At 40.8% G+C, this 24,432-nt stretch overlaps 1 protein-coding gene across 1 annotated transcript in view; it reads right to left on the bottom strand.

Moving 5' to 3' along the window:
* Nucleotides 1-24,168, bottom strand: part of spred1 (sprouty related EVH1 domain containing 1) — a 33,471-nt gene extending 9,303 nt beyond the window's left edge. Inside the window, exons 1-3 of the mRNA XM_026151827.2 lie at nt 23,996-24,168; nt 6,181-6,445; nt 983-1,151 (exon numbers count right to left, since the gene is read on the bottom strand). Of these exons, the coding sequence (XP_026007612.1) occupies nt 983-1,151; nt 6,181-6,445; nt 23,996-24,027 (466 nt within the window). The 5' untranslated portion in view covers nt 24,028-24,168. The remainder of the gene's footprint in view (nt 1-982; nt 1,152-6,180; nt 6,446-23,995) is intronic.
* Nucleotides 24,169-24,432: the final 264 nt, after the last annotated feature.

The raw sequence follows: 24,432 nt of genomic DNA, 5'->3' as shown, positions 1-24,432 counted from the left end.
GCCAGCCAGCCGGTCGACCAGCATCTTGTATAACACAGGGCTGGATAGCAGATTGCTGAGTTGGCAATTCTCCTACTAATTGGATGACTTTGCAACCTCTGGCACTGTGCTGAAAAATAATGCTTATTAGGACCTAAACCTGCCCACTCAGTTCCACGCATAAAGTAAATACCTATCTTAGCTTTAAAATATATAAATGCCACATTCAGTCCAAATACAAAATTTTGTTAGACTAGTCTAGCCAGTCCTCAAACTATCTTGCCAAGACAGAGAAGGACAAAAGCCCAGTCTGGTCAAGTTTCTTCTGAGTGAAGCTCAGCCCATATCTCAGGTTGCGATCCATTCTATGAGTTTCTTGTCTTTCCCACCAACCCTCTCCTGCCCTCTATCACCCACTGTCTGAGCAAAGCATTGCATTGCCAGTCTCTACGGATGTGGCAAGCTTATCTGGGCAGCTGGGCTTGATAAGATAACACAGGAGGGTTCAAGCTTGGGTGAGAGAGCAGGTAGCATTGGCGGAGGAGTCATCAAAGGTAATCAACGGCACACATCTCTTCTAGAACAGATGCTAGGTCAGCCTTTACAAGCCAAGATAAACAAGCAGGAATGCAGGCTGTGAATGCACACCAGTAGAATACACACCACATTCATGTGCATACATCCATCTACATCCAACTTTTACATGTACTGAATGGTTGCTAAGACACACAGTGCAAACTCTAGGTGGGAATTCTAAACAAATGTGATGTTTTGTCGATCGAGTAAGAGTTTGAAAGGTGGTGAGGGTAGTAGAGGGGAAAAAATCTGTGGGCTGCCTTGATTTCTTGATATGGAAACAATAGCCAATGCTGGCTGATGGACTGTTAAGTTAAGGTGCATTCTGTTGGCTTTCTATTGGCTTTGTTATCTGGTTTGACCTGTTCTAAACTAGCAAAAAGAAAACAAACACACACACGCATGCAGACAAAAAGGCAAAACACACCCTGGTTAATGTCCTCAATGGCCCTCCGTATTCCCCGGTCAAAAGCACGAGCATCAGCAGGGCTCTGAAAGGTCAGTCCAAACTTCTTGTCGTTGATCCTCCAGTGGTGGAAGATGGGGTTGACCTTGTTGTATACTAGGTCTTTCTGCAGCACACACTCCAGTACCACCTGAAAAGAAACAAACAGAAGAGTTTGAAAGTGAACCAAGGCATGCTGGTGCTCTTTGAGATGTTTTAATATAGCTGGATACAGAATTTGACCTGTGTGGTTTAATCCAACCCCATAAGCTGTTGTAATGTGTCAAATTCAATTATTCCAACACAACAGGAATATAACGAAAAGACATAGAAGATTTCTGCCATTTGAACTACACATATGGGCAGTTCCAGAGCTTCTAAAATCAAAAATAGAAGAAAAAAAGAAAATCCCCCCAAATCCAATACTCAACATACTTCTTAGATAATTTGTAAAACACATTCTAAATAGTGGGGTTTAAAGTTAAACTTGAAGAGCAGTGGTGGCCTGAGAGTTGGAGTGTGTGGAGGTGTTTTGGAGCCAGGGAGCCCAAGTGTATGGCAGAGAGAGGCTGCGTTTCCAAAGCCTATTATTAATCAGGGCTACTGGGCCGCCTCCCGGTCTTCCTCTAGGCAGATTAAATGAAATGAGAGACGGCCATTAAAGTCTTTGAGGTTTTTACTGACGCGCACGAGAGGTGGCTTAATGGGGTGTGAATGTGTGACTGTGCGCACCGCGATCTGCGTGAGAGCATGCGTGAGCGCAGGAGCTGGTGCGATGAAAAGCTCAATGACCCAAGTGCTACGCTGTGCATCTTTGCGGTTCAAATGTCTTGTCGGAGGATAACGGTCACAAACAAAGTACTCGATTGCTGAAAGCAGATGGCACCGTTCCCCGTGGATCTGGACAACAGTCAACATGCACACTTCAAGAGGCTAATACGTGGCAGCTGTACAAGAGGTTGATGATATGTGTGTATGTGTGTCAGAGGGGGGGTGCTCAGGTCTGAATTTCATTCTGTCTGTGTGAGTCGCTTTGCAAGTGTGCTGCACATAATTCAAGCGTCTGTCTCCATATCATTGTTTCATACATGTCTCTAACAAGAAAAGGAGGCAGCGAAGGTTAAGCCTGCGTGACTACCCTAGAGCTACTGGATGAGTGCACAGAAGAAGGGAAGGATGGATGTGAGAGGCTGCTGGGGTGACAAGGACAGGGGAAGGGAGGAGGGGTCCGCTGTGCCTCTGGGGGCGATTGTGGAGGCGAGACTGAATGGAGCCGGAGCAGGTAAGGTGAGCGCACAGCAAGGCCGACTGAGGAGGAAGTATCACAGTTGCATGGAAGGTTGATACTTAACACCGCATTCCATATTGTGCTTAGAGAAAAGAGAGGAGGAGGAGCCTTGCTGACAGAAAAAGAGACAGAAAGGGAACAGAGGCAAGTGATGTTAATGGAGGAGAGTGTCAGAGAGAGAGAGAGACAGACAGAGAGCAGTCAAGACAGTGTGTAAGAGAAGAAAAGAGGAACAGATGGAGACTATGCTCACATGAATGCAAGAAATCAGGCTTCTTTCAGAATGATGATTCCAACCTTGCTATTATTTTAAGACAAAAATTGTAAAGAATAATGCAACAGGGTGCATTGATTCATAGTGAAATAACCCAGCACACCCTCACCCCCTCCAAGACTTAAAGCTATAAATGTTACTGGTAAGTCAAAACAAACAAACAGTGTTAACAATTATTTAAATAACAAACAAACAAACAAACAAACAAACAAAACAAAAAACAGTCAAATAGGGCCTTGCCTCCAAGGCAATGCCATTTAGAGTAAGCCTGGAATGCACGGCTGTACCAATCTGCAGGGAGTTGCAAACTATGAATGACAGGAAGCAAGGTGGAGTGAAAGAGCTTAACTGGATATTTGTCATAATCCAAGAGCCAGCATGGTAAGTAATCATCAACCAATTAGAGCTGTAGTTTTAAGAGAGTCACCGAATAGCAGCGAGAACGAGAAAGAGAGACGGAGGGGAGGTGGGGGGCCAAGGAGGAGAGTGATTGGTAGCTATATGGAGAGCCAGCTGAGTCATCACCAGTACACTCTGTGCCGCATCACTGCGCTTATAGACAGATCCCCCTCCACCTCTCCTCTTCCGTCTCCCATCTATCTGGCTCCACCTCCATTTCCTGCTCTTTGACTACATTCGGCTTCCCGAATTCCTCTAAATCCCACCCCCCACATCTCCAGTCACCTCAGGAAAAAAAAAAAAAAAACCTTGTCTTTTTTATTTCAAAATAGCTGCATTTATGATTCATTTTCCTCACAGGTTTCTATCAGGGATCGGTGATGTCACTGCCTTTTTTCCCTTTGTGTCTATTTCTGGTTGGATTAAAACACCCAAATTGTATCCTTCAAAAAAAAAAAAAAAGTCTAAATAAAAATACATCTAAAACCTTGCAGACCACTGTCCTATTTTGTATGTCAGACATAACCCAAACCAAGGAGCCTTAGTGATATTCATCACTAAGTCTAAACGTCACTCATACAACATAATTACACAGTTCATATTCTTATGTCCTTTTTTTTTTTGGGGGGGGGGGGGGGCACTGTTTTCTTCTTGGACGCTGCTTCTGATGCCCTCACACTGCCGGTGGCAAAGTGGTTGATGCCAACACCCTGGCACTGGGTGGTATCCTGACAGACCTACATATGTCTGGGTGTTTGTTGTGGTGGCTGGGGATTCTGGTGGTGATAGGGGTGTTTTACCACATCCCAGAACAGTTGTCGGGGTCTCTGAACCATGTCTATACCCTGTCTGAGCAATGCCGTTCCCATCACACCCTTTTTCTGTGCCACACACATCCTGGGTTACCAACGCACAAAACACAAGGACTGTAAATACGAAACATACATAAAATGTGTTCAGTGAAAGAAAAAAAAAAGAAAGAAAAAAAAAAGGTCATTTAGGCACAGTGCTGTAAGAAGGCTCTAATAACCATCTGCCAGAAAGCACCAGATTCTGTGCATCATGGTGGCCGCCTTTTGTCATCTGGCATTTGACAGACAAATAGATTTACACTCCCGATTACCACAGACCAAGGATTATCCCAGTGCATCTACTGGGTCTGTTTTACATCTACAGCACAGAATGAGTCTCAGGAGCTTTACAGCAACTACTCCATAAGCCAAACAGATTAAAGCCACAACACAGCACTTGATATTAGGGCCTCATTGTTACTTTCATTACGAAGAAGCCGACAATACCAACTAAAAATAAAATAACTAAATAATAACAACAAAGGTCGATCAAATGGACCAATACGGCAAGGCCATGATGATCCACTTGGTAACGCAAATCCGTTGGGTATTTTTGCTGGCCTTCAGACAACAATTCTGATGGCTAAAGAACCAAACGGGTCAGGTAAAAAAAATTAAAAAAAAGAAGAAGAATCTGACAATACATGTAGAATGCAGGTCTAGCGATTTCCTGTGAACATCTTAGGCAATGCCTGCTGACACAGCTTCATATATTCATTGTTAAACGAATCCTGTGGCTAAGGTAGGGTGCCACTGTTGCTGGTCAACTTTCTTAGCTTCAATCTGGGACTTTAAGAGAATACTTTTTAGACACAAGTAATTGTACTACCCTATTAATCCAACTCTGTATACTATAACATTACAAACAGGCAGAACTAATGTTTGCCTGCGCCAACATTAACGTTATAGTTTTATTATTAGCTCCAGCTGCTAGCCACAACTTTAATGATAACTTAACCGATGTGGCTATCCGATAAATGTACCTTATTTCCACAGCGTGTGCTTTCTGATGCAACCCTCCCATTTATCCGAGCCTGGGAGCGGCACTGAGAGTATACTAGTTTATGCCCAGTGAGGCAGGGTGTGTGGCTATCGGATAATAGCTAATAGTTAAGCAACTAACAGTAACGTGCGCACCAGCCAGGTTAACATTTATGATAACTGTTCAGTACTTCATGATGTTGAAACTGGAGCTTTACTGACCTCTCAATAGTGTTGGATGAATGTTCATGTGTTCAGTAACTAGTGAGGGGAGGTGTTATGTGAAGTTGTGTCAGTTGCATGAGACAGAAACGGCACTGTTGGTATCAATACTGTTGAAATGAGTAGCTAATTCCACTGTATCAATTAAGATCTGATTTTTTGTTTGACAACCCTATTAGAAAACTAGCATTTCTGGCTACAAAGGAAAATATAAAAGTAATTGTTAGGAGAAGCTTGACTGTAAATGGTTTTATTGGGAAAAAATAAATATTTTTGCATATATCTGAAATGAAATATTTATCAGAACTTTCAAAAATTATTCTACTTTTATTTTTACCACACTAACTACGGAGTGTGTTGTACAAAGAAGTATTTATGGGTTAAAAAGGGACAGATTAACTTTAAACAGTCTTTACATCACAGTCAGGAAGACTGTGATGTAAAAAAAAAAAAAAAAAAAAAAAAAAAAGAAACATGGGGGGGGGGGGGGGGGGGGGGGGGGCAAGTAGCTGAGTACTGATAGAAAAGCAGAGTGAATGTGCATTTCCATCTCTCACATTCTATTCTCTTTAATAATTTCCTGTTTTTCCTGATGATTCATCACAGAAACACGCAGTGTGCTCCTATTTTCAGATACCTGTGCCATGGAGGAAAGCCTAACAACCACTTCCTGTGTCAGTACATGTATGAATGACAAAGCAGTGGAGGGTCCCGTCTGTAACAACTAAAAATAAAATAAATAACAAGGACAACAAAGGTCGATCAAATGGACCAATACGGCAAGGCCGTGATGATCCACTTGGTAAAGTAAATCCGTTGGGTATCTTTGTTGGCCTTCAGACAACAATTTTGATGGCTAAAGAACCAAACAGGACAGGCGCAAAAAATAAATAAATAAATAATAATTTCCTGTTCTTCCTGATGATTCATCACAGAAATACGCAGTTTGCTCCCATTTTCCGATACCTGTGCCACGGAGGAAAGCCTAATAACCACTTCCTGTGTGAGTACATGTATGAATGACAAAGCATTTGAGTGGAGTCCAGAACAGCAGGGTTTGCAGTGATCTCATTCAGATGAAGAAAAAAAAAAAAAGAACAACTTTGGATGTCTGGCCATGTAGCATAAAACGCTAATCGCATTTATGAACTTGAGGTTCTCTTACCAATTTGTCTTTGAGCCTTTCGCCTTTGATGTGGAACTCCACAGCGGTGGGACTAGGGCTTGGACTGGGACTAGGACTAGGGCTACAGGGGCTAAGGTTGCTGCTGCTTCCTCCACTGCCTCCACTGTGGGTGCTGTTGGTGTCCTCCGCCCGGGTGACCTTATAGACAGTGACACAGCTAAGTCCTCCACCGCCCAGGGGAAGCCACCCACCACTGGAGTCATCCCGAGTCATGACCACTGCTCTCACACGCGCATAACTGTCACTGTGGAGAAAAAAAGGAGGAAGAGAAAGAAGAAGGAAAACCCAGTGGTGTTAGTGAACATAATCTAGAATCATTAACATATTTTCAGTTGTCTCCTGGGTTCTTTTCTTTGCTTAAATCTCCTTTATTACAAAAGCAGAACTACACAGCCTCAGCCTTGACCAGTAATACAGTTTAAGTGCAGCACAAACAAAATGTTGAGCAAAGAGAACATACACAAATGATAACGTGAGAAAATTACAATTTAAACTAGGGATGGGGCAATTAGGAAATTCTGGGCCAATGTCTGTCTTTTGCTTTATTTGCCATTTACTTACTCGAAAAAACTGAACATAAGAGATTAAATTTTGCATTAAAGATACGTTTTTGGTTTTAGTACACAGCAAAACAACAGACTGTCTGAAGCGCCCAGTGTGTGTGTTTAACCCCAGGCAGAGGGTGACTGACCGTGTGGCCAAGTTAAGTCTGGCCACAGCTGATTCCCAACCTTTCTCTTGAAACAGGTGGTTTTAAACTAGACAGCACATGACCTGGTTTCCAAACAACATCATCCGCTTTCCTTTAAATGACTATTATGAGATAGCCGTTTAAGATAATTAACACTGTGTATGTAACAGAAGGCAAACACACTAATAAAAAGTTTAGGTTTTTTTTGTTTTTTTTTAAATGAAGCAGAAATAAAACATGGTGTTGATCATTTACTGTATTATAGAAGTTTCAGATAATTTATAGAGAATTAACATGAAGCAGATGGTTGAAAAGTACCTAAAAAAAAAAAAAAAATCATCTTCTTTGAAATATCAATAAGTCACAAACTCTAAATTAACAAGAAATTCAAATCAGAAACACAACTCACAAGAACAAATTGCTATTTTGTGCCAATGTATCAGTAATAAAGTAATAAGAGATTACTATCCCAATTACATAATGTAACTTTAAATCTGCTCGCCTCTCATTCCATGTCTTTTTCTGTCCTCTCACTTGGAGACAGATGTTCCGTGATTAGATAACACAGCACTGGGCCACCGGAAATGACAAAGGTCAGGGGGTGTTGAGGGCAGCGTTTTGCACAAACTACTGGTAACATATTAAAGACTTGGAAAGATCAGAGCGCAGCCAGAAATAGTCAAAGAACTGAAGTATATAACTGCCGGATGTCTCCCTGTGACACATTGCTCTCTGGCCAACGTCCGGGTTAACCAATAAAGATGACATCAGAGTCTGAAACATTTGCAAAGAATGTCTTTTCAATCAGCGGCCAAATCTCAAGCATTGACAGAGGCAGAGAAATGTCACTATGAAGAACATGTAATATGAAAACAGTTAACATTTAGCTCTTGTTCTAAAAGAGGAATAGCATCATCCTGGCTTCCCTCTTGGCTAACTCAATGAGGCCAACCTTTGGTCTCATTCCTTCCCCACCCTTGGCAAATCTCAGTGTTCAGGATATTGGTTAGTAATTAATCTAAGAGCCAGTGAGCATTAAATCTGAAGCCATCTTTTTCTTCATGTGAAAGCTTTGACCTGCCACCATGTAATAATTGACCAAAGTTTCCTCAAAAGAGTGATGAGTATGTCAAATAAGAGAAACTCAAAACAAGAGACAAATACAGAAAGTGATTTGAGAGTGGGGTAATGGCTTTAAAGAAATAAATGCTATATAAAGAGCATACATTCAAGAGGTGATCAAAAACATGCGTGTTCTAAATCTGCTGGTTGTGTAGATAAGTGCCTGTCTGCCATCAGAAATAAAAAAGAAAACCAAAGAAAGAAATTTCTGACTAGCAGAAAAACAACAGAATTAGCTGCCAAATATTAGTTGTCTTCCTTTTACACTTTTATGGTTCTACAACAGCTCATAGTGCATGAGGGGATGAGACATCTGCAATCAATAATTGTTGGTCGTCATCATCAGTGTGAGCCGAGCTGAGTCTTCTACTACTGCTTCAAATCTAAGGATTTGTCTTCCTTCTCTGTTTGGACAAACATGTCACAGTCAAAGTCAATCAGACGAAAAATGAGGTTCACTTTGCAGAATACTGGTGGGTAAAAACAAAAATGAAAAAATAAATAAAATAATAACTTTGTGCGGACATGTTAGACTCCAAACACATGGTGTAGACCACAAGCAGCAGAACAGGCTTTAAACCTAAACAGGCTCAAAGCACTTTAACTTAAACTGCTATTGTGGTACAAACATTTACTAGCCAGTGTGGTCAATGGCTTCCTGATATTCACTTGCCAAAAGGAAAATGTACCAGCATCTGGCAGGTGTTAATTTCTAGCCCTGTTAACGTTATAATCTATCAAATGCCCTTTATATCCTTAGCTTTTCAAATATAGACCTTTCAATTACTACTCAAACAAACAATCTCTCCATCAAACTGAAAAAGTTACATCAAATTCTTCTGTGATATTAAATTAAGCACATTCTGTCTGTATCTGACGTCAATTTTATTTTATTTATATAGCACTAAATCACAACAGCAGTCACCTCAAGGTGCTTTTTATTGTAAAGTAAATGCTCTACAATAATACAGAGAAAACCCCAACAATCAAAACAAATCCCCAATGAGCAAGCACTTGGCGACAGTGGAAAGGGAAAACTCCCTTTTAACAGGAAGAAACCTTCAGGAGAACCAGGTTCAAAAAGGGGCAGCCATCTGCTACGACCAGTTGGGGTTGAGGGAAGATTAAATGAAGAGCAGTGTATAAACATACACTTGTGGGGATAGGTTAATTGGATAATCCAAATTGCCACTAGGTGTGAATGTGCGAGTGAATGTGAGTGTGAATGGTTGTTAGCCCTGCGACAGACTGGCGACCTGTCCAGGGTGTACCCTGCCTCTCGCCCTATGACAGCTGGGATAGGCTCCAGCGCCCCCCGCGACCCTGAAAAGGATAAGCGGAAGCGAATGGATGGATGGATGGACAGTGTATAAACACACAGCGAGTGAAAATGGTGAGCATGAAGAAGCACCGCCTAGGTCTGCTGCAGAAAAACTAAGGGAGGATACAGGGTCACCTGATCTTGCCCTAACTATATGCTTTATCAAAATGAAAACTTTAAAGCCCAATCTTAAAATTAGACAACTACATGTCTGTCTCTCGAATCCAAACTGGGAGCTCCTTCCACAGAAGAAAGGCCTGAAAGGCTTGGAATCTCCCAGTCTACTTTTAAAATACCCTAGCAAGCCAGCTATCGGTGAACAAAGTGCTCTATTGGGGGAGATATGGTATTATGAGGTCTTTAAGATAACATGGGGCCTGATAATTCAAGATCAAGGTGCAAAGCTTGATGTCAGGAAGATTTTTAGGTTTTACTGAAGTTATCTAATTTCCAAAGATATTTTTAAATATTATTTTGTCAAGTTTATGAATATTACTTTGTGAATTTGTGATTTTTTTCCCCTCACCTGATGATTCAACCAAGCCAAAAAAAAAAAAAAAAAAAGTGTATTTAGATATATTTGAATAAAATATGCATATACACTCACACACACCACTTGTCAGTTCTGTTCCTAACGCCCACCCCAGGCTTATTAGACAGTAACTGGCCGTGGGAGGATGCAGGGTGACAAAACGCAAACACAACTAATTTCCTCTTTGCAATCTGCTACAAACACCCTTTTCTGGCTTAACCTTAGTTTAACAGCAGTGTCACTAAATTTGTGCATGAGAACCCATGCCACACACACAGACACACAATGTACTTCTGAGCAGCCAGTAAGAAGAATATGCTGCTGGTGTTATACCTCTCTACAGCCCCCAATAAAGGATATGGGTGATGGGTGCAGAAGGGACTGTCAGTCAGGAAGGGGTCCCTGGGGTGAACAGAAGGCAGGCGGTGGTGTCGCTCAGCCATGACCAGGGCACAATGACCAGGGCCTGACCCTTCAGACCTACCATCACACACATGCCAGCAACCATGACACTCACAGGGAGGGGGGCAAGGCTCAGAAAGGAAGTTAACTGAACTGCATACATGCATTTATGCATCTGGTCTAAAACACCCATGTCACCCAAGAGAGACTCCTGAACAAGAAGTATTGTTATTACTGCACTTACTTAACATTTATAATCAAATAGACACACCTACATCCTGGAGACCAAGAAGAAAAAAAAAGAAAAAAGAAAAGAAAAAAAAAAGAAAAAGCAAAACTCAGCCAACAAGTTTTAGATCAGTTTTTCACAGCAGTTTCTGTTCATTCTTTCAACCCCTCTCATTCTTAAGAGGAACACTAGCCCCAAAACAAATGTCACTGCAACTTGCTGCAACACATAATGCGTATATGCAGGTGCACACACGTACAAAGTTCAGAGTAGCCCCACGCCCCTTGCTGAGAGCACACAGTCGACTGGACACACAATTGAGAGCGGAAGCAGATCAGCTGGCCTGGGCCTGCAGGGGAGGGGGCAAAAGAAAAGAGCCCCCCAATTCTGAATTATTCCAAGTTGTTCTGCTGGATGACTGACTTCATTTCCGACCGAAGCAGGAGAGGAAAAAAAGGAGGGAGGGGTGAGAGTGTAACAGAGGACTGCTGGTGGGGGTGATGAGCATGATTGCTGGAGACCAAGGTGACAATAAACAGCCCACAACCAACACATAAAGAGGAAGCCATAATCGAGTATCTCACTGTATCAAACCTCATTTGCGAAAAGAACACACAGAAGGTCTAAAATTATAACTTAGCTTCCACTTGACGCAAACTGTAGTTTCAGTACTGTAACAACACTGCACACAAAATGTATTCAAATACATATGTGTACTGTGTTTGTAATTCGACAATAGATGGGCAATACAAAAACAACAAAAAGACCCTTTTTTTGGCTGAATGACAATACAGTTATGTAATTGTATCACATTTTGCATTATTTTTAGTGGTAGCTTTTTCCATGTTTATAAGCATAATAAGCATGAAACAGCAACTTAAGTTAGCTTGCATGTTGCTACAGTGAAGTCAATGAATGTGCTCCTGTTGCTCACAGAACCTAGTAGATAGAGAGACGCAGCACTAGAAACTCTCTTCTTTGAAACTAGCCAGCCAAGGGTTTTTCAAAAAGCATGCTAAACAAATCACAAAAAAATAAATAAAACTGGAAAAAATAAGGAGATCTTTCGAGTGAGAGTGAGTGAGATAGGAATGTGGATGGGGCTGCACAGACTCAAGAGATCCAAATACTATAGCACAGACTTAGCTAAAGGGGAAGGATTTAAAAAAATAAATAAACAAATAAAAAAAAAAAAATACATTAAAAAAAAAAAAAAAGGCTATGTAAACAGTCTTTTTCCACATCTTCTCCAATCAGTTTGCTAGGGATGTGCATAACTAGTAGACTAGACAATGAAATGTTGCTGCTCCTGCTAGCTAGTACCTGAAATACTAATAGTGCAAAACTACTTATTCATATTTATTAACGTACAATAGCAGCTAGCTGTTTGAAAAGTTACAGCACCACTTGCTACTATTTGAGAGAAGACAACTGCACACCTCTTTCTACTTGACAGGAAGGCCTACACAAGCAAGGTGTAGCAAAGACAGAAGATAGCCACATAAACCAACAGAGTTCTGCAGATGTAGAAGATGAACAACTGTGTCAGAGTAAAACAGAATGTAAACACCAAGATTAAGCAAGAACCACATACAACACAGACATGTGGACATTAGCTTGTGAGGAAGAGGGCTACTTGTGTTAACACTGTTAATGATCACAATCTGATAGCCACTTCTGTCCGCGTGACAAGCGCTGCAGTGGCATTTGAAAAATGATTTGATTACTGAAGAATACAATTAACAGTTTCAAATATGCACAAAATATTTTGATTTTCCTTAATTTTGACTATTTTCTTACTTTTAGACTAGTCGGCTATTTGAACAACTAAAAATGAATCAGTCGGTCAGGAGCAAAGGAGTTGATATACAGTCCAGCCCTATTTTTTAGTGCATGAATATGTAAATGTGAGTGTATTTTGTTACTACATAAAGGAATAACTAAAGCTGTTTTCACACATCCGCATACACCTCTGAACTTTTCTAGACACGATCTGGCTGAGTTGTATGTGACAATGCAAAAGACCAAATCAGGCAGATTGGCCGTCCTACTCTCCATTAGAGAATAGAGCAAGTACTGTAACTGTCTGGACCAAAACAAGTAAATGTCTCTCTTGGATTCCTACTTGCTGTGAGAACTAGAATATCGATAATTGCACTTTTTATTCATCTGCTATGTCTCAGAGTTAAAACTATGTCACTCATGATAAATGGCTATTTACATACTTTATACATTGTGTACAAAATTACAGATATCACTTGCTCACAGAGAAGAGAAGAGAAGAGAAGAGAAGAGAAGAGAAGAGAAGAGAAGAGAAGAGAAGAGAAGAGAAGAGAAGAGAACAGAACAGAACAGAACAGAACAGAACAGAACAGGGGAGCATGTGCAGTGCAGGCAGGCGGGCAGGCCTGGGCCTCGAGGCCGGCTGCTCCAGTGTGGTGGAGAAGGGGGATCTTGGGACAACCATTTCCTAAGTGGACAAAGTGGCCGTTTGTCTGCTCCTCTGGCCCATGGCTCGCTGGACTCCAGCATGCCATCATGCTTTGCTCCTGTCTCAGCTTTGGGCCTCCCACCCCAAAGGGGAGTGGTAGAGAAGAGAGCAGGAGGATTGGGGATATTTTTTTTTTGGTGGGGGGGGATCATGAAAGAAAGACAGGAGGGGGGAGAAGAAGGGAAGGAGAAGAATGAAGACGAAAGCAAGAGACGAGGGGAGAGAGAGAGAAAGGATGTGGCCTGAGCCCTGGGTGCTCTCCAAGTCGCCCTCCCTTTCCACTCCGTCTCCCCCTCCAGCCCAGCCCCTCCCTGGCCTGCCTCACTCTACACAATGGCCGCTTCTCTGCTGAAATTTCACGTTATTGGATCCCGGGCCTGGAGTTTTGTCCTCCCACAATGTCCAAGCAGCGGAGCATGCTGCAGGGGAGACACACTCTGCAAGCTAAAAGCTGGAAAACCATTCCTCCTTTCATTAGCATCAGAAAAGGGGAGAAAAGCCCCCTCGACACCACCTCTTTTATTTTTTTCCCCCCAATCACCCCTTTTCCCTCACCATCTCTCCTCCATATCAAAACTGGAGGAAGGCTATCAAGCACAGTCAAGCTCCACTAGACCACTTTGGCTTGTAGGACTTTTTATATTATTTGGTGGGAGGTCATTAAAATACCATTGGGAAAATAAACACAAGCTACTTATGCCAATCCGATTCCATAGCTTATCCTCTGAGAAGAAAGTGATCGCTAGGAAAGTGGGTGGGACATGGAAGATTTAGCAAAAAGGAACTCTGGCCGTTTGAGTCGCTTGCTTTACTTCAGAGGCTGTTATCACAGGAAAATTGTGATATTTTGACATTTCCTTAAGTACTTGACCTAAAATATACCAAGTGTAGTAGTATTAAGAAGGGGGAAATATTTTACCTTTATTTAACAAGTTAAGGCGAGTCTTCAGAGTGTATATTGCAAGTTTCTAATAAAAATACCTCACAAATCATTCATTCTGCAATGCCAGTAGGGCTGGGCCATATTATACCGTTCACGATAATACCGGTATAATGTTAGGCAACGATAGGAAAATGAAATATCGCGATAGAATAAGAGTAAAATGCGCATGCCCAGTGCCTTTGTTTTCATACGCACATGGCCGATTGTTGACTGAAACCAGAATTGGTTTGTAAAAATGGTGCAACTTCAGTGATGTGGAACTGGTTTGGTGTTTGTCCGTCAGATACATGACAAAGCACATTTTTTTGCAGAAGATGCAAGCGGCCGTCATTATTGTCGTATTTGTCGGACTAAGATGCTCTTAAATCTGGGAGTAATCTGGGTCCTAAGCTCCGTATGCTTCAGGTCAAACGAACACTGCAGCATCACTGAGAGTTAAAAACTGTCTAAATTCTTTCATCTTTAATAAAACGATCAGCATTGCTGCTTTACCAGGTGTAACTATGAAGTTTAACTTCCAGGCATCCATGAAAACTAAATTTATTACATTTAACAGAGTTAGAAGTTAGCAGGAAGCTAGCGGAAGTTAGCTCGCTAGTTTCGCTAGTTACCCAAGCATGATATTGCATGTTCTGACTGAGAGATTTCTGAAAAAATTCAAACGTACAGCTCTGCTATCACTTCCAACATAAATGAAGACAGGAAACTAAACAGCAGTGACGTTTGTAGGGTTACTGAAGTTGGGCTAGCTGGTATATAATCATGTGCTACGTGATCGCTAGCGACACAGCTATGTTAGCATAACAAACAGTGAAGCTGGAGGACGAACACTAACACTTTTCCACTTATAAAAGTTAACGTTCCTGATAGTTAGAGACAAATGCAATCGCATGGCAGGATGCTGTAAACACCAAACTTCAGTCAGGAGAACAACTGAGATAATCCATCCACAATACAAGGTTAGTCATTAATATACTGCAACAACATGGGAATAGAGCAGCTGCCAGAGAATTCAACATTAATGAATCAATGGTACAGAAGTGGAGGAAGCAAGAAGAATGAGTTTAATAAAGTTTGATTTATCTGACTGCTTTGTTTCACTTAATGTGCCTTATAATCCCGTGCACCTTATGGTCCGAAAAATACGTACTGCAAACTGCAGTTTAATGTTGCAAAGCACCTCTTTTTAACTTCAGTGGATATTATACATGGTTATGCTCAGGATATGTCAGCCCATTTCTACTGGAAATGCCTTTTGGTTAAACTTTCAGCAAGGAATTTGCATTTGCACTGTTACATTTTTATAAAGCTTTAATGTACATAAAAACCAGCTTCTTGTTTAAGTGAAAATAAATGAAAGGTTGTCTTTTTGCGCTAGTAATGTTGTGGAGTTGTATTTTGTCTCGCATCAATTATATCGTCAGTTATATCGTTATCGCAAATTTTCAAATATATATCATGATAAATATTTTTGGCCATATCGCCCTGCTCTAAATGCCAGTATATCCCACCTAATGCCATACTAAAGATCAATTCAGTACCTGTATCTTTGAAACCAGGTGGCCTACTGCCACGGCAAGAGTTTGAATGAGAAAGAAGAGCAGCCAGTGGAAGTAACACGACTCAGGCTACGTCCACACTAATGCTATTTCGTTTGAAAATGCATCGTTTTCTTTCAGTTTTGTCCTCCCGTCTACACTGAGACGGCGTTTTTGTCAAGGAAAAACGCAGCCTTTTGAAAACGCTCTCGAAAACCATTTCAAAACAGAGCTGTCCCGTCGCAGTATGGACACTGGAAAACGCAGACTTTCTAAAACGATGACGCATTTTAGTCATGTGATGCAGTCACGTGACCAATTAAACAAAGATAGCGGAGTGCATTATACAGCAGTTGTTTTGATTGCTCTCAATTTTGACAGCCCTAAAAAAGATTAATATCAGTTTGTACATGCTCCACGTAGCTTTTCTTCCAATTCTTTAATTCTCACTCGCATTTGCGCATGCGCAGGACTGGAACATAAGCATTTTCGGCCATTTCAATGTGGACGCACAACTCTGTGAAAACGACTGAAAACGCTAGTGTGGACGCGGCGCGTTTTCAGACGAAAACGCAGTTTTCAAATCTATCCGGGCTAATGTGGACGTAGCCTTAGGTGAAGGCATGGCAGTCGACAAACACGAACAAGATATCTTCTTCTTTTCAAACATCTCTAAGTGTAATCATGTAATTATAACAGGAATTTGCAATGTCAGTTATAAAACTGAAGCAGTGTGTATTGCGATTCTGTCTGTCAGACAACAACATGGTTATAGAAATAATAATTAGAGCCGTGCCAAGAAGCAACTGGAATGGCTTGAAGGGCTATGTTTCTGTTGTCATGCCATTGTCGTTCTGCTGTCTGACAACAGGAATACAAAAATATTTACATGGTAACAACTTTGTTTTAGTAAAGCTGAATTCTAATAAAGTAAATGTGAGGACTGAGAATATATGAGAGGTACAAAGATGGAACAGAAACCTAGCATAGTTAAGACCACACCTAGTCCTTGTTTAGTCATTGGAAATTGGGTCTTCCTCAATTTATGCTCTTTAGCATTTCAAAGACATTCTGGCCAGTTTTTGGCCTTACATTCAAAATGAGTGAGTGACATTTGCTTTATGACCTTTGTAATGTGCCAATTTAAAGGTTCTTTTATGTGCTTTAACAACAGGCACTTGGTCTGCTTTGCTCGCAAATGAGACATTTCAGAGTTGGGAGTTTGCAGAAGAGACTCCTGTAAGGATATAACAATGGCCAACTGCAGATAGTCATTCAGAATTTATAAGGGTAGGTCTGTGCTACTCAGACGAATCTGTTCACCAGACAGGGGTTTGCGCTTATCTCCTTTTAATGTGAGAGGGGGCTGCAAATCTGAGTGGCTTTTTAGAGAGCTTTTCTGATACATGCAGAAAAGGAAAAAATAAATAAATAAAAAAAATAAAGGATGGGAATCTCTCATGTTTCATGGATCTCTTGGTTCACTGAAGACACAAAAGTGTGTTAAAAGTTGATGAAAATCTACATTTTACACATCTCCTTCACCATTTCATGAATGAGAGGTTCGTACATGCAATAAAACAAAAGAGTATGTTATTCCAAGGCTGAAAAGACAAACTAATGGCACACATTCTTTCACTAGGATCATGCCTCATTGAAGAAATAAATAACATGCAATCTGGGACTCAGCCATTGATTCCAACAGTGCATCTAATCTGAATGGTGCAAACTAGCTAGCCAATTAGTGATGGTTCAAATCTCCCAAATAACCAGAGGCAAACTCAAGGGCACAGACTTACCCCAAAACAAACACCAACATGGCCAAACATGGATGCAGTGCAAATTATGACATAAGGTCAGAGCAAAACACTTTTAAAAAGCCCATCTTGTTACTCATTAACAGAAGTAACAATAGGACAATGCCTAGAGAAACACCAGCATCACAAGCCTGCTTACATTAACTGCAGTGAAAACCAATACGCTTGCTATAGAAAGAGAAGTGAAAGAGAAATTTGCCCTATCTCCTCTCAACACCTCAGGCTGCTGGTGAGTCATCTCGCTCACAAGAACATTCAGCTTAGCTACCAACTGACTCAGGGGAAAAAAAAGAAAGAAAGAAGAAAAAAAAAAATTTTTAAATTAAAAAAAATAAAATAAAATAAACAGGCTTACTCTGCTGCTGCACCACACAGTGAATCTCGACTTCAAAATGTCTCACCATTCTTTTATACAAAAAATAAATAAATACCTAATGCATACGACAAATTAACCGCTCATTGTCATGTCTGTTGTTATCTGTCACATACATCCGTTAGTGGCACGGATTACCCTGGAGTCTAATCAAAGATAGACCAAACCAGTGCACGAATGTCAGATCTACTCACTCAGACGGCATTTCTAACACTGATTTTCAAACCAACCCCTCCATTACTGGATTGGGCCCACAACCCCAACAGCAATGTTGTAGGTGCCGCTGCACTGTGGCACTATAAATCAAAAGATTCCCGTATGTGTATCAAAAGCCAAAAAAACTATTCTCAAACATCAAAGCCACATATTGAGATGATCTTAATTTGAACCACAAGCATTTGGAAAATTAAAACCTCGTGCCTGCCATTACAACAAAAAGAGGAAAAAGAGGAACCACAAATTTCGACTGCTGCAGCGTCTCTGGGCTGCTTTGATGTAAGAGTAGTCCCCAAAGACCAACCATCTACTCGTCATAGCTACTTTGAAACTAATGGGGAAACAGGAAGCTAAGGGGACAAGGCAGCCATCTAGCTGTGGGAGAAACTATTGATATATCTCAGGAGGAACTTGGGAAGGTCAAACCACCAAACCAAGATGATGGCCCATGAAGGTTAAGAGAAACTGCAATGACATGTTGTACATCATCGCAGCACGCCCAGTTGTTAGGAGTACTATAACATTATCATCATTATGAATCGTGCATTTTTCAAGCAGCTCTTACATGAACCTCTTCCTCTCAATAAAAGTCTGTTCCAAATTCTAAATATAGCCTCTAGACAGCACAAAATGTGATCAAAACTTTCCTGAGGAGATAAAAATACATATCCTTACAGGCCTCTCATTTTAATCCTATTTAAAAATGTGAATCATTAAGCAATTTATTTGATAACACGTTATGTGCACATAAATTCCCTCATCTAGGATCTGGCTCGATCTTTCCCAGAAACCCATATACACGCCAAATGTTTCCAGAGAAATACCGTAAACACTGCAGTGTGTCTACACAGACGCACACACAGAAACCCCTTCCTGTTTTCAAAGCGTTTGCAAACTCAATCAAAGACACAAGGTTTAGGATTTACATCTGTGCCCTTTTATGTCTGTGACCTCACAGGAAAGAACCATCTTAGACCAGCTGCAGCAGAGAGCTCACTACAAGGCTCAGCCTTCATGCTCCCGCATACAGCATAACTAAACTAAAAACAATATCCACAATTCAGACACTTAGTGCTAAAAGCACTTCTTAGAGGCATTAGGATATGGTCTGTGAACATCAGAGGACCATCCTGACAAAGAAATAAAGATAATCACTGCTATGTGGATGCTGTGACGGACGGACAGACGGACGGACACACTCTCTCTCTCTCTCTTCTGGTGGCTTAACAGTATATGTATTAGGCCTGCCACGATTAGTCGACTAGTCACGATTACGTCGACTATCAAAATCGTCGACGACTAATTTAATAGTCGACGCGTGGTTTGAAGCTTTGTAAGATCACAAAAGACGCAGGAATAAGTAGTAGGATTTATGAGTGTAATAACAGACTGAAACAGAAGATGGCAGCACTGCATGTACAAGGATGCCAGCTGCCGTTAAACCCCGAAGAAGAAGAAGAAGCTCTGTCCCAGAATTCATAGCGCAGCCCAGCTCAGTTTCCAACAATGGCGGCAGCTAGTTAGTTTTAATATTACTCTTATTATTCTTTCTGGGTCACAAAATAAACGTTTAAGATATTTTCAGGCGAGAATGTAGCTGTGTAAACCTCAAATATCTGCTCAGTTTATCAAGACACCACATATTTTCAAAAGCGCTCCGACGTTTTCGGAGACGTCTGTTACCCACTAGCTCGATAGCTAACCGGGGGCTAGGCTCACTAGAGCCGTGAGAACACCGGACTCCGGCAAATCGTTTTCAAACCCACCGCAGTCTTTCGCTGCTCAGGTTAAACATATATAGGTCACTTAGATAACTTAACAATGTTATTGTTTGGCTTTTTTTACTATTTTATTTGTTCCGGAGTAAATCGGTTTGGCTGAGATTAAAGTTATAGTTTTTACTCAGCTGAATAAACGTCAAGTAGACAGCTGATTATCAGAAGTGTGAGATGCTCCAGAATTTACTCCGGTGTCCTGTTATATTTTAGATAGCAAGGAGTTTATTAAACTTCACCGAAACAATCTGCAAATTTCATTACAATTTAATAAACTATCATCTTGTCTTTATTTTTAGTTAGCACATACCTTACACACAGCTGTAAGCTAATGATAGTTATATAAGAGCAGATGCTGCTGGTGCAATAAGTTGTACGCTGTACGTCCAATGGATGATGATCTGATTAGTCGACTAATCGCAAAAACAATCGGTGACTAGTCGACTATCAAAATAATCGTTTGTGGCAGCCCTAATATGTATATATCTACACATGGCATACATTCACATCAGGTCTTTCTCTTAAAAGTCTGTAAATTGGTTTGAAATAGCCTCCAAATAAACTGCCATAAATGTCAGCAGTGTATGTGTGCTCCTAAAATACTTCAAGAGGAAATGAAAAACTTAAAAGAGGGAAGTGGCTTGGGTTTTAAATACACAGAATCCAGGACCAAATCTGGCCATGGGAATGGAACAGCCCAACACTATACAAGGCCTGTTCGTATGTTAACATGTCTCGGTTACAGCCAAAGCCCACTGACTGTACAAACGTTCATTGTCATTATTGAGACAAAGCAGCAGGTTCTAATAAAACAGGCAGACGTTCAGACATTGATACTCTCTACACAAGATAAGTTTTAGGATTACAAAACATTTTATTAGGTGGACACTGTGTCAAAGTCTGTAGAAAGACATTGTAAACTTCCCATTATAGCCTAACATATAAGACATATATGTACGTCCTAAATCTGCCATGCATCTAATGAAATATGAGAATGCAACCATTAACCAGTCAAGTACAATACTTTTATAAGTGCCCTTACATATCTATATATACATATTTGTCAAATAACACCATTTCATTAGCCTATTAACTACTGCAGCCACAACCATCACTTCCTCAAAAGAATACAGAAGCAAAACCAAAGACGTGGTTAGCTCAGCAGACTTTGTTAAAGGTAAGGTGTGTCTGCAAGCTTAGACTAGTAATACAAAGGTTTTGGAGGAGTAGGTGGTGGAGGTCAGAACTAACAACTGGCAGTAACCCCAAATAATACTATCTATAAAAAGGTCCAGGAAATTGTTTAGCTTAACATGAGGGCCACAGGATATAGGCAATTACCCAGGCCATAAAGCACTAGCCCTAACAGCTGAAGTAGCTGTCTCCCTTTGTCGTTTCAGGACATGATGGGGGTTGTTTGGGAGGAATGTGTTTGGAAGGCTCCGCAACAGGAATGGGAGTGTAAACCAGCCCACAGGTGATAAGATCACAACAATGGCAGATAAAACGCTGAGCTGTCAAATCAATCACACAGATGGGAAGAGGACACAGGGAGAGGAATCACTAAAAGATCACACTGACAACAGACAATACCACAGCACTACAGGAATCTAAAACAATGAGCCTATACCCTAGACATGTTTGGTGAGGTACTGAGGCAACTGACCTTCACTGATGAGACAAAAAAAAAAAAAAAAAAAAAAAAAAAAAAAGAGTCCTTCATCCTTTTTAAGTAAAAAAAAGAAAGAATCAGACTATATACTTGGACCAGCTAAACTATATTAGCAATATTAGCATGTGTTTATTAAAAACTGGAGGAGGATAATAAAAAACGGTAATTTGGAAAACAAGAGATATAAGCACAGTACACCTCAAAAGGCAGCCGCTTTGGTAGAGATGAATATTTTAGATAAACGTGACATTCACAAAGAGACTGCTTGCACATACTGTGCTTGCATAAATCTCCCACGTCTCCCAGGAAGACCACAGTCCTCGTCTACAGAATTCACATTAGCCTTACATCACAGCACACATCCCAGACGAGACGCAAACCAAAATCTCACAAGGCTTTAAGTGCGTTCTTGTCATTTCAGCCATGTGAACATTGTTGCACCAAGGCCAAGTAACATGTTCTCAGCAAAGGGCGTGCTGTGTGTAAACCAGCTCGGCTTACCACCTATCATTTAGACTAAACCACCTCAGGGCTATCTGTTCACAAACCATGTGGATACTTTCACATTAAATGTTTAAAAATCGAGGCTGTGAGAGCAAAATGTAAAAGAAATTAATAATAAAATAAATAATACATCCCTAGTTACATTTGTAAATGATCCTACGCTTGTTCTACATATGAGAAAAAAGGCAGTTTGATTAAGGATTCAGAGGCTCAAAGACCAACATTTAATTCATCAGTGGAAAGTGGCTCTATTTCACAATGTAATATGGTGAAGATTACTATGAGGGGGGAATGATTATCCTTGACTCTTTAAAAAAAATAAAATAAAATAAGTGGCACACCAAATCTTTTCTTTTTTTTTGGTCAATAGACGTGTCATGAAAAATATTTCATTAAATTGATGCTTTTCAGCAAAAATAAATGGCTCAGGCAGCGCTCAGTATTCCGTTCACTCCATTACTATGAATCATACAAGAGGAAAGGTGGTGAAATCTTAGCAACAATGTTTGGATCGCTTCGCCATTTTAGCTGCTGCCATCATGCTGAGTGGAACTGAGGATTTTTATTTTTTAGCCTGTGGCAGTAGTTCTGAAAAATTGGGGATCTGGGGCATGGATGAGTTCCCGAGATTATTGAAGGGAGCCGAATCAAATTTAGGAGATGAGGTTTCACAAATTCACACAATTCAAGCTGAATCAAGGTTTAAAGCAAATATAGCCTGGAATGAATTCATGTGTGAGCTCCTGTGCTTTGACATGAGGAAAGATAAATAAATCCATGACACATGTTACATAAAAACAAAACAGCAGTGTAGTTCAAGGACAAAACCTCCATGCATTAAATCAATCAGTCTCACAAAGGCCAGAAAGATTGAATGGGGAAAAACAACCACAACAACAAAAAACATGGGTGTGTTTCAGACATTAAACAGTGACACTGTAAATGGCTGAAAAGAGCATATGACAAACGCATTGTGAAAGAAAAATCACGTCGAGATGGTTAAGAAAAAAAACATGTAAAATAAACGACTTGAAAACGAGCACAGGCGCTTATATGCGATGTATTGTACCGCGAATGCAGAATATGTGATCACTGTGTGACCGTCGGTGCAATGCGAAACAGTGTACAGTGCTGTGAATGGGCAGGCAGGTACTTTATGAATGGAGGGGATCATGTGACCGCAGCACCTCCCGAAGCAGATATTTCTCACTGACTGTCAACAAGCGCACACAAGGGATCAGCCCATTAAAACAATACCAAAATGCGACCTGAAATGGGCGCGACGTGTACAAAAACACAGCTTGCACATATTATAATCGATGCCCGTAGGTTGTGAGGCTCTGGACGTGAATGCGATGCCGTTTTTAAGCGTTTTTATGAATGGAGGATTGTGATATGTAAATGAGCATGATTGAGAAAAAAAAATGGCATCTTCGGCTTTTCAATGCCGACTTTGCCGCATTAACCGCGAAGAGCCTTCATTAAAGAAAGGCTAGACTTAAAGACAAATACAATCCGCAATATTTTAATCGATGATTATGTTCCGAAATCATGGCGGACAGCAGTTAGACACAGATCTGGGCTGTCAATGCAGAGGACTCAGATCGTGATGTACTGAGAAAGCACTCACATAAAATTATATTTAGATTACTGCCATCTATGCGTCTGCTCCGAACGATCCTTCGTGAATGAATACATTTCCCGAACATAAATAATAATACACCAAGCAAGTGCCTCGTAAATGAGCAAAGATTAGTACATGTTGTGTACAATGTTGTGGCTTTAATTTGAATTCTCACAGCATATACTGGTTAGCAGTATCATAAGCCTGCAAAAAAGTAGCAACGAGATTAATATTTTACTATGGATCGATGCCACTGTTTCCCCGGCACGGTTCTGTTTAATCTCACAAGGCAATCCTTTCTATTAGCTTGATAAACAAACAAACACGGGGGGAAAGTACAACGTGTTTCTTATTGTTGATATTAGTAAACCAAGACGATGTAATGGCAACGTTGCTCGGTTAGAAATGTCACCGGGAACTAACGTAGCTCGATGCTCGGTGTGTTAATATCTACACATATAAGCACATATTGAAGATTAGCTGTGTGTTTAGATGTAAATGATAAAATAATAATAAAATAATGTGTGTGTAAAACAGGACTCACTCGTTGTTTGGATTTGTTGAATCTTCACTCATTTTTTTCCTCACGGGGATCCAAATCCTAGCAATAGCATCGACGACGCAGTGACGGCGGGATAAAATACCACATATATCACCATTTTCCTTCACATACAGAAATAACCCCTATTTCGGATAGTAAATAAACGGCGTACAAGGGGCATGCCTAACTCAGCGTCCCTATGAAAAGCAAGTGAAGCTAGCTGGACGTTAGCTTTTGCTGGCTGGGCTGTAACGTTAAATCGCGAGGAGGAATGACAATCGTTGATTCATTTTATCCTCCCTGGAAGTAAAATCCGACCACAACAAATGGGCCATCTGGAGCATCCTCTTCAACTGACACAAATCCCCGGCTTGCAAAAAGGTGCATAGATCCTCAAAAAATGTAGAAATCGTTGTAGGTTGTATCGTTTGGCAGGTTAT

This window comes from Astatotilapia calliptera, chromosome 19, assembly GCF_964374335.1.
Source record: "Astatotilapia calliptera chromosome 19, fAstCal68.1, whole genome shotgun sequence".
Taxonomy (NCBI): Eukaryota; Metazoa; Chordata; class Actinopteri; order Cichliformes; family Cichlidae; genus Astatotilapia; species Astatotilapia calliptera.
This window is presented reverse-complemented; position numbering and strand designations above follow the sequence as displayed.